At 37.7% G+C, this 15,179-nt stretch overlaps 1 protein-coding gene across 2 annotated transcripts in view; it reads right to left on the reverse strand.

Moving 5' to 3' along the window:
- LOC149312062 (vesicular glutamate transporter 3) overlaps nucleotides 1-12,050 on the reverse strand; it is a 34,232-nt gene extending 22,182 nt beyond the window's left edge. For both annotated transcript variants that reach the window (XM_089523870.1, XM_089523869.1), the window contains exons 1-3: nucleotides 11,370-12,050; nucleotides 2,530-2,779; nucleotides 595-713 (exon numbers count right to left, since the gene is read on the reverse strand). In XM_089523870.1, the coding sequence (XP_089379996.1) occupies nucleotides 595-713; nucleotides 2,530-2,779; nucleotides 11,370-11,470 (470 nt within the window). In that variant the 5' untranslated portion in view covers nucleotides 11,471-12,050. The remainder of the gene's footprint in view (nucleotides 1-594; nucleotides 714-2,529; nucleotides 2,780-11,369) is intronic.
- Nucleotides 12,051-15,179: the final 3,129 nt, after the last annotated feature.

Consider the following 15,179-nt stretch of genomic DNA (forward strand, 5'->3'; position numbering starts at 1 on the left):
GTGATAAACAAACATGAAACCCCATGATGGCCCCTGCATTGCCTTCACGTTGCCTTCCCATTGGCTGTGCAGTGTGGATACATCTAGAATTGCTGGGTTCACCTTCCAGTAAGAACAGTGTCTCAGTGCAGGGCAGATTATAAACAGTAATCTGAACAGAATGTTAACTCACTTCTCCCTCACAAACATCCAAGTATATACACTCTCCCCTGTGTCATTGGCCCTGTATGGATGAGCTTGTCTTTTTCTTTGAATTATATAGATCACTATGTACCTCTCCAGAGACCTCCCCAGAATTACTTTCTCTCATGAGACTAGCAAATGAAAGGCCTTTAATTTCATTAGGTTAACAGCCAGGCTTATTACATGGAAAGTGGCGTGCCTTCATCTCAGACATAATAATTATGTTGAATAGTAACAAGTAGTACTGTTGCTTATTAAATTCTCAAAGGAGCAGTATCATATTCATTTTGTTAGTCCACAAAGCACCTTGCTAGAATCACTTTAGTTCTAGAAATATAATACCTAGTTTTGGTTAATATAAGACAATACAGAAGATGATATTAATTGCTTTATTAGATCTTCTTATCTTACCTGTTAGCTGCTAGTTTATTTGCAATGAAGCCGCCTGGAATTTGTGTAACAATATAACCCCAGAAAAATGAGCCATGGATGAGTCCTACTGTTTCTGGATCCCAGTTGAATTGTGCTTTCTACAAACAAAACAGTGTTTACATGAAACCAAAGAGTTAGTATCTTGCAGCAAAATTATATCAAATATTTTAGTAAAGGATGACTATGTAATCCTCTTCTGGATTTTATCTGATGTAGAGCAACCATTGGTCTCACCTTAACACATGATGCACAAGTACCATTCAACAAGTTTATGATTATCTGAGAGACATCAGTGAAAATATTTCTCAGCCCAATGCTAGACATAGGAAGGTAAAGGATAACTTGAGCTACTTTGAACACTTCTAGGACCTGCCTAACTGTTCACCTACCTACTTGCACAAAAATGCACATGGGTGGGGGGGGGGGATTTCTACTTCTCACCTTGGACCACTACTTCTAAAGCACATTCATATTTCACAGTTAAACATATTTGCTTGTTTGCACCAAAATTATGACAAAATGCATGGATCTTCCTCAACTGTGTACTGTTTTCCCTTTCTATGATCAGATGCAATCTGGTGCATTTTGTTCAATGCTGCCCAATCATATATAGAGTCATTATCCTCATTTCTTTTTCTATAAAGAGATATTCAAATCCAAAAACCCACAAATTCCAATGAAACTCAGTGGATTATTTTCAGCCTAACCTATCACACAGGATTTTGTGGAGATAGCATGTATGGAAGTGAAGACTCATGTATGCCACCTTGGGCTTTTGTGGGGAGGGACAGATTATAGGTATTCTGAAAAGAAATACAATATTGCAGGCTGTTCCCAGCCTCCCACTGCTCATAGTCAAAAGGCATCATGCAGTTATTCCATTTTCCCCTTTCCTTAAAGGATTTTCTCTGGCAAGAATAAAGATGGAAGAAAAAAGTGAAAACACAGGAAGGCTGCAAATGTAAGGCAACATCATCTAGATACCTTATAAGTTTCAGTGAATGCAGTATTCAATTCACAGGGAAAATGCAGTATATAACCACACTTAAAACTAAAGTCAACATCGTGTAGTTTGAGCTACGATTTCAGCTCTGGCATCAAGGGTTCAAACCCCTGTTTGGCCATGGAAACATACTGGGTAACCTTGAATAAGTCACACTCTCTCAGCCTCAGAGGAAGGCAAAGGTAAAACCCCCTCTGAAAAAAATCATGCCAAGAACACTATGATAGGTTCACCATAGGATCACCATAAATCAGAAACAACTTGAAGGCACATGAGGAGGAGGAGGAGGAGATGATAATATATTATGATAATAGCTCAGTAATCCACACTTAATTTATTGATTCAGTATAAATTTCCAAGCCTAGGAAGCAACACATTAACAATATGGGGAGAAGTTATGGCTTGCTTTGAATGCAAAAGACCTTGGGAAGCAAGGGTGGGAATGATCTTTCTCTTCCTGAAATATTGGAGCTAGCTGTTAAGCAGAATAGGTACTACTCATTTAGATGGTCCAATAGTATGACACATATAACAGCTTTCTCCAACCTAGTACCCTGTCAGAGTGTTTGACTAAAACACCCATAGTCACAATTTTCACTTCATCTTTATTACGGTCATAGACCAGCACAGGTAAAAAAGGGATATAGAATAAAAAAAGGTAATGGTCACAATAAGCCATCTTCAGAATTTGTACAGTTGTGTATCTAAATTCTCATACAGCTCTGCGTTTTCCTCAGTAACTCACTAACTCATACTTCACCACCTCCAAAATGCAAGCATATTGTATACAATATGTCTATGATTTTAAAAAAAACAAGATTTATTACTTTTAAATTGTTCTATAGACGTCTTATAAAATCAAATCCAGTTATCGTTGCTAACCTGTTACAATAAAATATGCTCCTACTTACTTCCATTTCTGGTTTTCCGTTGACATAGATTGTGTTGTTGTTAACCATTTCCACTATGGCAACACCAAGATTGCATCTAATTCCAAAGGAAATGCAAAATCCCAGGCCACTCATGATAGCAATGATATAGCGTTTGGGTAATCCACAACAATAGCAATCAAATAAAGGAGGTTTGCTTGTTGTTTGCACAGGTCTTCCTTCTTCATTCAGTTCAATATTATCCTCCTGTTGATTAGTTCCATCAAGTTTTCTATGGTAAAACAGAGGGGGGGGGGGGATGTGTTCTTAGGAGAATTTTCTGATTCATATTTCAAATTACATACTTGCTGTTACTGTTACTTTACCATGGAAGCTATTCCTGTCAAATTGCACTTAAAATATACAGAAGATAACATTCTGGGTGTTTGCATAGGGTCTTGAAAGTCTTAGGGAAATAGAATCATAGAGCTGAAAGAGACCACAAGGGCTATCTAGTCCAACCCCCTGTCAGGCAGGAATACACAATCAAAACACTCCCAACCATCTGGAGAACGGATGGTGAAGAAGACTCCACCACAATCCAAGGCAGCATATTCCATTCTCAAACAGTTCTTACTGTTAGGTGGAATCTCTTTTCCCGTAGTTTGAATCCTTTGCTCCATGTCCTAGTTGTTGGTGCAGCAGAAAACATGCTTGTTCCATCTTCAATATGACACCATTTCAAATATTTAAATGGGGCTATCATATCACCTCTTCTCTTCTGCGTTATAAACATACCCAGCTCCCAAGCTGCTCCTCATAAGGCATGGTTTCTAGAACTTTTACTATTTTGGTCACCCTCCTCTGGACATGTTCCGGCTTATCAAAATCCTTGAATTGGGATGCCCAGAACTAGACACAGTATTACTGGGGTGGCCTGACCAAAGCAGAATAAGGTGGTACTATTACTTCTCTCAATCTAGCCACTATACTCCTATTGATGCAGTTTACAATTGCATTAGGTTTTTTAGCTGTTGCATTATGCTCTTGACTCATGTTCAATTTGAGATATATTAAGCCTCCTAGTTCCCTTCCACATGTAATACTGTCAGGCCAGGTGTCCCCCATCCTATATCTGTGCATTTCTTTTTTCCACCTAAGTGTAATACCTTACATTTCTTCAAATTGAAATTCTTTTTTAAAATTTAGTTTTGGCCCAACTTTCTAATCCATTAAAGACATTTTGAATTCTGATCCTCTCCTTTGGAGTGTTAGCTACACCTCATTTGGTGTCATCTGCAAATTTTACAAGTGTGCCCTCTATTCCATCATCCAAGCCACTGATAAAAATGTTGAATAGCACTGGGCCCATGACAGAAACCTGTGGCACCCCACTAGTCACTTCTCTCCAGGATGAAAAGGAGCCATTAGAAGATGAAGAACAATAAAAAGGCAAGGAGAGACTTTGAAGTTAGCGATTAATCATGTAGCATCCCTAGCAGACTGACCATGTGTCCAGATAATCAGGTTAGTCCCAGTATGGTGACATATATTTCTATTTAACTTTATTGTTACTGTCTCTCTTGCATGTATTTTCTGATTTATGGTGATCCTAAGTGGAAGCTAGCACAGCGTTTTCTCAGCAAGTTACAGAGGAGATTTGCCATTATCTTCCTCTGAGGCTGACAAAATATGAGTTTCCCAAGGTCACACAGAGGATTTCCATAGGGAAGCGAGGATTCAAGCCCTGGTCTCCCAGAGTCCCAGTCTGAACCTCAGATCACTACACCACAATTTAACTTTATAGTTATAATTTCTACATTTCCATCTATAAGTATAATTTTAATTTATTATCTGTAAATACTGAGCAAATATTCATCATCTTTTAGGGTGATGCATTTCTTCCTTAAACCTCCTTAAGCCATTCTTTAGTGGTCAGCTTAAATGTCTTAAGTACACAAAGAAATCTTGTAGCACCCTTAAGACTAACTGAAAGAAAGAAGCTGATAGCATGAGCTTTTGTAGACTTGAGCTACTTCCTCAGATGCATGTTTGGAGGAAGTATGCTCAAGTCTCAAGTCTATGAAAGTTCATACTACCAGCTTCTTTCTTTCAGTTAGTCTCAAATGTGTCACACGATCCCTTAGCATACTGATTTTCCAGATTTTTCAAAGGCTATGCCTTTGATGTTTTAAGTACAGTAGTTTGCACATCTGAACTAATAGGCCTGCTTCCTGTCAATACAAGGGTGGCAAATGTGACATTCTGGACCCGGCCATTTTATATTGTACTAACAATGAATACAATGTAAAACTACCAGTTTCAGAGTGACACGTTTTGAGATCTAGAAATCTTTTCATCCCTCTACTTGCATAGGACTAAATGTGTGGGAATATCTTACCACTGTGAAGGTAATAGAAAAGGCTCTCTGCTTCTCTACTACAAGGCTCCTTCTCTTAAAAGTACACAAAATAAAAGTTAATTTTGCTTGGAAAAGTTATTTTTGGACTACAATTCCCAGTGGCCATGCTGCCTGGAGAACTCTAGTAGTCAAGAAAAGTAACTTTCCAAACTCTGATTACGGCTGTCTAAATCCTATGAAAAAATTATGATCTCTCAAGATAGTCTACCTTAAATGGATTGTATAGTGTACTGAACATCCAAAGGAACTGCTTTTTAAGACAATGCATGAAATGGCATTCCAGTTGCTGTGGTCTTATTCAGGTGCATAGAAATATCCTGCAAATGCATATAGCATCATAAATCAGGTGAAAAAGTTTTTCTGGCATAATAATACCTGAACATCTGTCAAAAGCTCTTGGCAATATATGGCTAGACCTAATTAAATTCTAATCAGCTTCTCTGTTCAAATACATTCTTCTTGTTACTTTCTAGAATAATTGCTTCTTCTTAATTAGTTCTGTAAGCAATAGCAAAAAAAGCAAGGGAAGTCTGTAGCAAGGAGAACTAACAGGAGTATTTAAGAGGCCAGCTGGTGTCCTCTTGAGCCTTCTGGAGCCCTAGGTTAACCTTAACCAGAGTTACATTTTAGATTATAAATCCCAGCATCTCTTACTAATTACTCAGAACAAAATAATTATTTGCTGGCTAAACAGTCCTTTTACTTTTTTTCTTGCATCCTCAACTAGACATCCCCTTGATCAGATGTCAAAATGCAGTTGCAACTGGGTCCATGTTCAGTATAAGCAGTACTAGAAGGAAGAACTATAGACTTGCAGTGATGATGCCTCATTGGCCAAGCTGATTAACAATTCATGAGGCCATACTACCTAACAGGTTCTTTTGTACAAACCAGTTTATTAATATGTTTTCAGTATACCAGTATTACTGTTATACATTCAACCTATTATAATGTGATTTTATGTAACTATAATTAAGCCGTAATGTAAAATACATAAATATTGCATTTTACATATTTACTACATTTATTTACCACCTTCTGCCAATATGCTCCATCCAGTTTACAATCAACTGCATATAATCTGAGAAAATACAATTAGTAATCTTAACAGAATCCATGTAAACATACTTATATTGCAATTCACTAGGATTAACACATATAGATGCTCAGTAAGAAGTATTCAGTTTGATCTAAATATTATCTTCTGAGGAGTCAGAAGATCCAGATGAACTGAGAATTGATTTTTAATCTACTCTTTACAGCCAAATGCATCTGAGGAAGTAGACCAAAGTCTATTTCTTTTAGTTGGTCTCAAAGGTGCTACAAGATCTCTCTACGTACTGATTCTACAGACAAACATCTCTTTGAATTCTACTTTCCATAGGCAAGAATATGGTTCACATGACTGGAGTGTAGAGATGATCTGCTAACAGTCAAAAGTGATAAAAGTTATGAAAGTCCATCTATATTGATCTGAACTCTGTCTTCCAGAGTTTGGAAGCAAGGCTAGGAAAAAAAACTCACTTCTGTATGCCTGTCAAGGAAGCCTTTAGCAATGAAGGTCTCAAGTTACACACACACACACACACACACACCAACCATTCCTCCAGCCAATGTGTATTAGGAACAAAACCAACAAAAAACATCAGACAAACAAGGGGAGTATGAAGAAGAAAATGAGCTATTGATATGCAGTGGAAATCAGCTAGCTCTTGACAACAGCAAAGAGTGGTGGAAGAAATGAACAGCTAAGAGTGGTTCAGGAAAGACTTTAAACTTTACATAATTCTGAGGCAACATTATGTTGCTTTCTGTCTTAACTGTATTTACACATAGGCAAATTCCTTTTCAACAAGACCGTTTAAGGCAGGAATGTGTTTGTCTGGATGCTGATGGACTCTACCTTTCTCAATTGAAATGTCTTTTTAAAAAAGGTGCAGCTTATTAGCAGCTGACATTGATAATGTGAAAATAAAATTCCATTGATAATGATAATGATAATGATCAGAAGAGTCCTCAGCCAAGCTACCTAAGTGGCTGCCTTAGGTGTTACAGGGATGCTACAGTTGTAACAATCCTGCTCAAGAGGACATGCTGTTCCGCTTCTTTAATATTCAAGTAGCACCATGCGTAGACATAACATTTTACAGAAATAACAGAAACACTGTCGTAAATAAATAAACCCTAAACCTAAGGTTTGGAAATGGCCATGCTATCATACGGTGGCCATACTGGCTGGAGGATTATGAGAGTTTTAGTCCAGAAAGTAAATTCCCCATGCTGTGTCACCTATCCTAAGGAGCCTACAGTATATTTCACACTTCACAGAATCAGAGTTGGAAGAGACTTCAAGGGCAATCCAGTCCAACCCCTTGCCATGCAGGAATACACCCTAACAGATGGCCATCCAGCTTCTGTTTAAAAACCTCCACCAAAGAAAGAGACTCCACCACTTTCCAAGGGAGTGTGTTCCACTATCGAACAGCTCTTACTGCCAGGAAGTTCTTCCTAATGTTTAGGTGGAATCTCTTTTTCTGTAGTTAGAATCTGTTGGTCGAGGTCCTATTCTCTGGAGCTGCAGAAAACAAACTTGCTCCATTTTCAGTATGACATCCCTCCAAGCATTTAAACAGGGCTGTTGTATCACCTTTTAACCTTCTCTTCTCCTGGCTAAACATATTCAGTTCTGCCTCTACTCATAGGGCATGGTTTCCAAACCATCCACCATTTTGGTCGCCCTCCTCTGGACATGCTCTTGCTTATTGACATCCTTTTTGAATTGTGGTGCCCATCTGATCAAAGCAGAACAGAAAAGTATTGGCTTTTTTTAGCTGCCGCATCACATTGTTGACTCATGTTCAACTTGTGGTGTACTAGGATTCTTAGATCCCTTCCATGTGTACTATTGTCAAGCCATGTGTCCCCCATCCTATATCTATGCATTTCATTTTTTTCTGTCTAAGTGTAGTATCTTATGTTTCTCCGTGTTGAAATTCATTTTGTTGGTTTCTAATCTAGTAAGGTCATTTTGAATTTTGTTCCTGTCCTCTGGGATATTGGCTACCCCTAATTTGGTGTCATCTGCAAATTTCATAAGCATGCCCTTTATTCCATCATTTAAGTGATTGATAAAGATGTTGAATAAAACTAGGCCATGGACAGAACCCTGTGGCACCTCACTAGTCACTTCTCTCCAGAGAAGAGCCATTTGTGAAGTCTTTAGATTGAGATGGTCAACCAATTACAAATCTACCTAACAGTAGCACTGTCTAGCCCATATTTTACTATCTTGTTTCCCAGAATATAATGGGGGACCTTATTGAAGGCCGAAATGTGCTACATCCCGAGCATTCTCTTCATCTAACAAACTGGTGATTCTATCAAAAAAAGAGATAACATTAGTCTAGCATCACTTGTTTTTGATAATCCCATGTTGACATTTAATGATTATGGCATTCCTTTTGAAATGCTTACAGCCCATCTCTTTAATGATCTCCTCTAGAATCTTTCTTGGTATCCATGTCAAGCTGACTCGGCAGTAATTGTTTGGGTCTCCCTTCCCCCTCCCTTTTTGAAGATGGAGACGGCATTTGTCCTCTTCCAGTCTGCTGAGACGCCTCCTCTTCTCCAGGAATTCTCAAAGATTATTTATTGCGACTCTAAGATTACATTTGCCAGTTCTTTTAATACCCTTGAATGTAGTTCATCTGGCCCTGGAGACTTGAATCCATTTAGATTGACCAAATATTCCTATACTACCTCTTTACCTATTCTGTGCTGCATTTTCCCTACTGCGTCATCTGCTCCATTTTCCTCAACCTGAGCACAGTGCGAGAGAAGACTGAGGCAAAGAGTGTTGAGTAGTTCTGCCTTTTCTCTGTCTCCTGTTAGCATTTCATCATCTTCTCCACACAATGGACCTACTATTTCCTCCTTCTTTCTTTTGCTATGGACAAAATATTTTTTTTAAAAAAACTTTCTGTTGTTCTTAACCTCTCTAGCAAGTCTGAGCTCCTTCTGCACTTAGGTTTTCTGAGTTTCCCCCTACATGTGCTAACTATTTGTTTTAATTCCTCTTTGGTGATTTCTCCTTTTTCCATTTCTTATGCATGTCCCTTTTAAACATAGCTCAGTTGATAGTTCTATAGTCATCCATCCTGGTTTCTTATGACACTTCACCACAAACAACTCTTATCTAACATCTAAGGCTTAGACTCTAAGCCAGTATGCACACTTATCTTTAATCTGCTTCATGCATTTGATTAGAATTTTGTTCACTAAAGTTTAGGAATGTTAATACATTTCTTTGAAAAAAGAATACTTCAAACAACTCAAATGTATGACATGCCGCCCAGCAACCCACCAGTTTAAACCATGCCTCATTACTACTGAAGTCAAACATTTATACAGAGATGGTTTAGAGCAGCGCTTCATGAAGTTTATTATCATCATCATCATCATCATCATCATCATTATTATTATTCAGATCACATTCCATCTTTAGTGCCACCTTGATTCTTGCAGTTTTACTGCTCTGGAGGAATAGCACAACTAAATAAAAGGTGTGGGCTTGATACCTATGTAGAGCAGTGCCAGACAGAAGGGCACCAATAGTCAATGAGTGCTCATTATGCCACTGCAGGATGAGCCTCGACACTCGTCCCAACCATAGCAAAGGCAAAAAAAAAAAAAAGAACGTGAGACTAAAAATTCACAACTTTAAGATGAACAAGTAGTAGCAATCTATTGTGATCTAGGGTACATGAAGGTGAGATGTTTTATTAGCACAAGGGGAGGCGGATGAGACTCATTTTGTCTGATTAAAAATGGTTAGAATTTAGAAAAAGAAACCTACCAAAATTTGCAGTTATTTGCCCTACTTGTTCTACCTTCTCAAGATACCTTTGCTGATTATTTATGGAGGCTTTAAACAGATTAGATGGTCATCTGTAAGGGATGCTAGCTCTGGATTCCTGTATTGGCATGAATGGACAAGATGACCTTTGGAGCCCTTCCAAGTCTACAATTCAGTGATTCTATATCGTCATACATGTGTGTTAAACTCAGTGACTGTTGGTATAAAATAGCGCTGAATAAGTAATGTGTGAGATCTGAAAAGGGGTGAAGACTCACCAAGTGTGTTTGGCTGATAACCAAATATTTACCATATGTCGATGAAGTACTGGAAACTGAATTTACTAAGAATAACTGGATAAAGTTTTTAAAATCCTAGAAATGCATATGCCTCTCATTTTGCATGTAACTATGTGGCCTTTATCTTTTAAAGTTCAATCTGTTTATCCTAGAATACCAGAGAAATATATCATGTGAAATGAGATATAAGAATTAAAAAATATATTGATATTGCCAATCATATGTGTGAAGTGCAACGCCAACACACATATACACCAATATCTATATTTATATATACATCTATATAAGTATAGATGTATATGACAGAGAAAGGGGAGGAAAAACAAACCCAGAAAACTTCAGGCACTGTTTTTAAGAAAGTATAAGCAATATTGTTCAACAACAATAAAGAATGAGTATTGTTTTTGTCAAATTTTGTAAGAAATTCTGAAAACATCTTTTTAGGGGACAACATATACATTATGCAAATAAGAGGAATATTTTCTTATCATAGCACCTATAATTGTGCTATTTTGTTAAAAGACACAACGATATGATATACAACAGCAATCAGTGATTACTTGGCTGCTTAAAAAACCTGCTACTCATTGATTCAACATCTTTATTATTTCTAAGAGGTGAATAATAAAATTGCTACTGTTTAAGTTGCTACAAGAATCTGTTGCTGCTGTTGTTTGTAACAGAGAAAACTCTGGAGTCTTGTTGATTTGGCTATTGTGCAGTATTTTGTCTACTTCCACATATTCTTCTTCTTTTGTGCATGATAAATGTCTTCTGCTTTAAAAAATAACAAATATTATACCCAGGCTATAATCCTTTGCAAAGTAAATACACTTGTTAATTAAGATTGACTGAAGTTTGAATAATCAGGTAAACATACTGAGAATTGATTACAATTCCAGATTAGTATAAGTGGACATGTGTCTTAAATCATATATATGCAATTACCTTTGAACTATGTGTATTTTGTATAGTCAGTATTATTTCAAAGATATAGCAGAATTATAAATCACATTAAAACTGTACATGTTTAATGTCTATAGTAATTTTATTCGGGTATTAGTTAGCATAATTAAATATAATGTCCAACAGTATTAAGCATGTTAAGAATTGTGGCTTATTTCACAATTCTTTATTGGTTTATTAACACATAATTTATAGGGTTTTTAATTACCATCACATTCTTAATTCAGTATAGCTCCCTGCATATGTTGAGTTATCAATGTGCTCTTATCATTTCATTTTCAAAATTTAAATGTTCTATAATGTTCAATAATAATCTGTCAAATTTGCATCAGGCTTTTACCTTTGCAAGTGTCCCAGTGAGTCACTAACAGTATTCTTCACTTCTTCTTTCCCAGGCTTAAGAAATCTCTCCCTTAGTGAACTGAACACCTCAAAAGGCATCTTGGCTTCCTTCTTAAATAAATCCTTTAATATAACATTTGCTTGCTGTCATCATCAGTTTGTCTTAGGCGTCCGTAGTCTTCCTCAGTTCCCCCCTTCTCTTTTATTTTTTAATCCTTGGGATTGTGATCAGATGATCCAGCAGATAAGAGTATCTAGTCCTCCAAAATAATAGTCAGAATGGAAAATTCAACAAAGTCTCCCAACAACTAATAGCTGAAACACAATTGTTGTAGCTTTGTCTTGCATCTATTGTTGTTTCACGGCTGGTTATCTTCCGAGGAAAATGCACAAGGCTACACCTGGAGGTTGCTAATGCTGGACCCAGTACAACTGACTGAAGCCCTCTATAACTTGCTCATCCCCTCTCTCTGCCTTTCTCTGCTGTTTCTCTCAGACATCCTGTGCTAGGTGATGCTATAGTAACGAACACAATACCTGTCTGTCTCTCTCTCTCTAGCCACTCGAGCTTATTAATAGGATCTCACTCACAGCAAACTTTATTAAACATTTATAAATCCTGTCTGCCCGTCACAGGACAGGGATTATAATGCCATTATACTCTTCATCTTCCTATGGACCCTGTGAGCAACAGCATTCCTGGGCCTCTTGGAAATAAACCCTAGACATTGCACTTATGACTGGCCACCACTGAATTCCTGTTCAAGCACGATCACTCTTGTGCAACACAAAGGATTATGGGACCATGCAGAATACATGGGAGGTTGTAGGCTGGGGGAATGTAAAATCCCCCAAATTGAACAAGAGAATATTTTATGAGTGGAGCAGATTTCATTAAAAGTCTCTATCCAGCTTCCAAGGCTTCCTCACCTCCATCTCGCAACCTGTCCAAATGACTGGAGAACCCACATCTATCTGTCAAGTTTTTACCCCTAAACCTGGATGCCACCAACACAAATATATATCTAATCTACTTCTGAACCTTCCAGTCTGTGTGTAGGCCCTGGTGTTAGGATTTTGGATTCAGGCCAATTTGGTTCTAGTCTTAACACAGAATATATGGGGGAACAGTCCACCAGAAGCCATATATTCTCTCTTAAGGGCAAATGATTGACCAAAGGCTTAGCTTATATTGATTAATGTGCTAAATATGCTAAATTAGAAGCATGCCAGTGGCTGGAAAAAAGCAGAACATGGCACAACCAGAACAATGTGCCTTATATAGTTAGGGAGGAGGAGAATCAATTAAATATCCAAGTGAGGGCAGGCCAGGACAGGTGGTGGCACTCTACTACCAATTGTACCAACTTTAGCCTATCAGTTGATTATGATTGTAATCCACAAACTTCTTTAATATATTAGAACCCCATCTGTCATTTATTAGGCATCTTAAGGGTCAAGGAAAGTACATTTTAAGGAAAGGGGGCATGTTTCACTGCAGCATCACTAGAGTTGGACTGGTGCTGTAACTCATGGTGTAATCCCCTCCCCAACATTCTCCTATATCACACCATACAGAATCCTATGTTTTTGGTACTAATGTTACTCATAAATTGTATTTCATGTATATCACTGTATGTAATGGCAGTAGTTGTGACATAAACCACTAGCAAAATTAAAATTATACCTTTAAATTACAACATCTTACGTACAACCTAAATGTTATTAAAGTGAAAATTTGGTAAGATGTGATGTTTTCAAAGAAAATTTAAAAAGAGTAAAAAAAAGATTAAAACCTGTGTCCTCTCTTTTTGATCCTTGAGGAGAGGTGAGAAAGACATCATCATCATCATCATCATCATCATCATCATCATCATCATCACCACCATCACCACCACCACCACCACCACCATGCCTTCTCTTCTGCTGAACTCCAGGGTTTTAAAGAGAGGTGGATAAATGCCACAGTCCATTTCTGCCAGAAGGCAGACATTTGGGAAGCAATGGTGTCACCCCACCTTAAGGTGTCACCAAGTGTGTCCTGCACCCCATGCACCCACCCACCCCAGTGATACTCCAGGTGTCTAAGATTGACAATGAAAGTCTTCTTAACCTTTATCTTTGATCTAAACATCTTAACCTTTATCTTTGATCTAAACATCCTTTAAAAATAGAAATGCAAAAGGAGAAAGGTGCAGTATTTTAATTGTGGCTCTCAAGATATTCTGTCTTTAATTACTGAACTATAGCTCCCATCCATGACCCTTAGGAATACTACTTGGAGAATATAGGAGCTGAAATGCAACATTTGGATGGCTAAAGATTCCATGTCCTAATCAATCCCAGTCTCCATGTTTTTCAACTTAAAATACACCCAGTCCTATCTTTTACCCACACTGTGACCTAGAGATAGGATAGTCTACATCTCTACCTACCACGGCCTCGGACAGGGTGGACTTAACAGCAGCCTAAAACATACGACAGGCAGGCCAATCCATTTAGTTGCTGGAAATCAGACTTGGATGGGAGACTGGCAGGAGTGTGGGTTATATTTCAGAGGAAGGAACTGAGAAAACCACCTCTGAGTATTCCTTGCTTTAGGAAACCCTGTGGAATGGGATCACCATGTCAGCAGATGATTTGAAGACACACAAGTATATGCAGATTATATAGATATGGACAAAACAGGGGTGAATTGTGTTTCTAGAAACCTGCAAGCATAGTGCCATTTTTTTAAATTAGGCATTTTATGGGTGGAAAACCCTTATTTTTTGATAGACACAGGCCTTCAGGAGATTCAAATTGGACCTACTAAAGTATACATACACATCAGTGTATGCAGATTATATAGATACAGTCAAAACAGGGGTGAATTGTTTCCCTAGAAACCTGCAAGCATATTGCCATTTCATTTTTTTTAATTGGGCATTTTATGGGTGGAAAACCCTTATTTTTTTTATAAACACAGGCCTTGAGGAGATTCTCTGAGAATACCTCCTTGAGCGGAGAATACCTCCGTGAACAACTTGTGGTCGGGAGGATGAATCTGTTACTCCATCTTGTCCAAGTGAGTTAAAGAGTGCACCAAGTTGGAACTAAGGAGTATGTTTTGATAGCTTTCTCACATAAAATCTCATTGCATGCAGAAAATATTATACCAGGAAGGAGAAATAATCACACTGTTCTCACTTGGTTCTGTATAGGGGAGCACAGGTTTTGTAAGGGAGAACAAACAAATGCATCCACTGTACCTCCTGTCTGGAAAAGTAAGTTGGTGAAACCCACAATGTGAGTATCTTATTGAAGCTATTGAATACAAATCCACAAATAAAACACACATTTTCAAGATTCTGTTATAGCTCTTGCCATTGGAAACTGCAGCAGTTCCTTATATTTTTAAGACATACTTTTAAACTTAAAACCTTAAGTCCTATATTCATTCAGAATTTTGGCTGTGGATTTTTAAAACACATTAATATAGGCATGTCTATTCTCTAGTACAATGCCCTCATTTTATATGATGTATGACCAAAGGAACAGATTTTTGTAAGAAGCCTATGGATATGATTCTTAGCATAAAAGATAATTAAATTACTAGCCTTTTAATGCTGCTGGCTATAGACAGACATTTTTAAAAGCACATACAAGATTATCAGTCACACCATAGGTCATTACTAAAGCAGTCCATTTAATAACTGCTTCACTTTACATTAGTGGCAAGATGACTTAGATCAATAATACCATCTTCTGGCCTGGTTTTAATTTGCAGCCTTTAGGTTCTGCTATACCAAATGCTTCCCACACCACC

The sequence above is a fragment of the Sceloporus occidentalis genome, unplaced genomic scaffold (genome assembly GCF_023333645.1).
Source record: "Sceloporus occidentalis isolate IW3139 unplaced genomic scaffold, rSceOcc1.0.p SCAF_5, whole genome shotgun sequence".
NCBI lineage: Eukaryota > Metazoa > Chordata > Lepidosauria > Squamata > Phrynosomatidae > Sceloporus > Sceloporus occidentalis.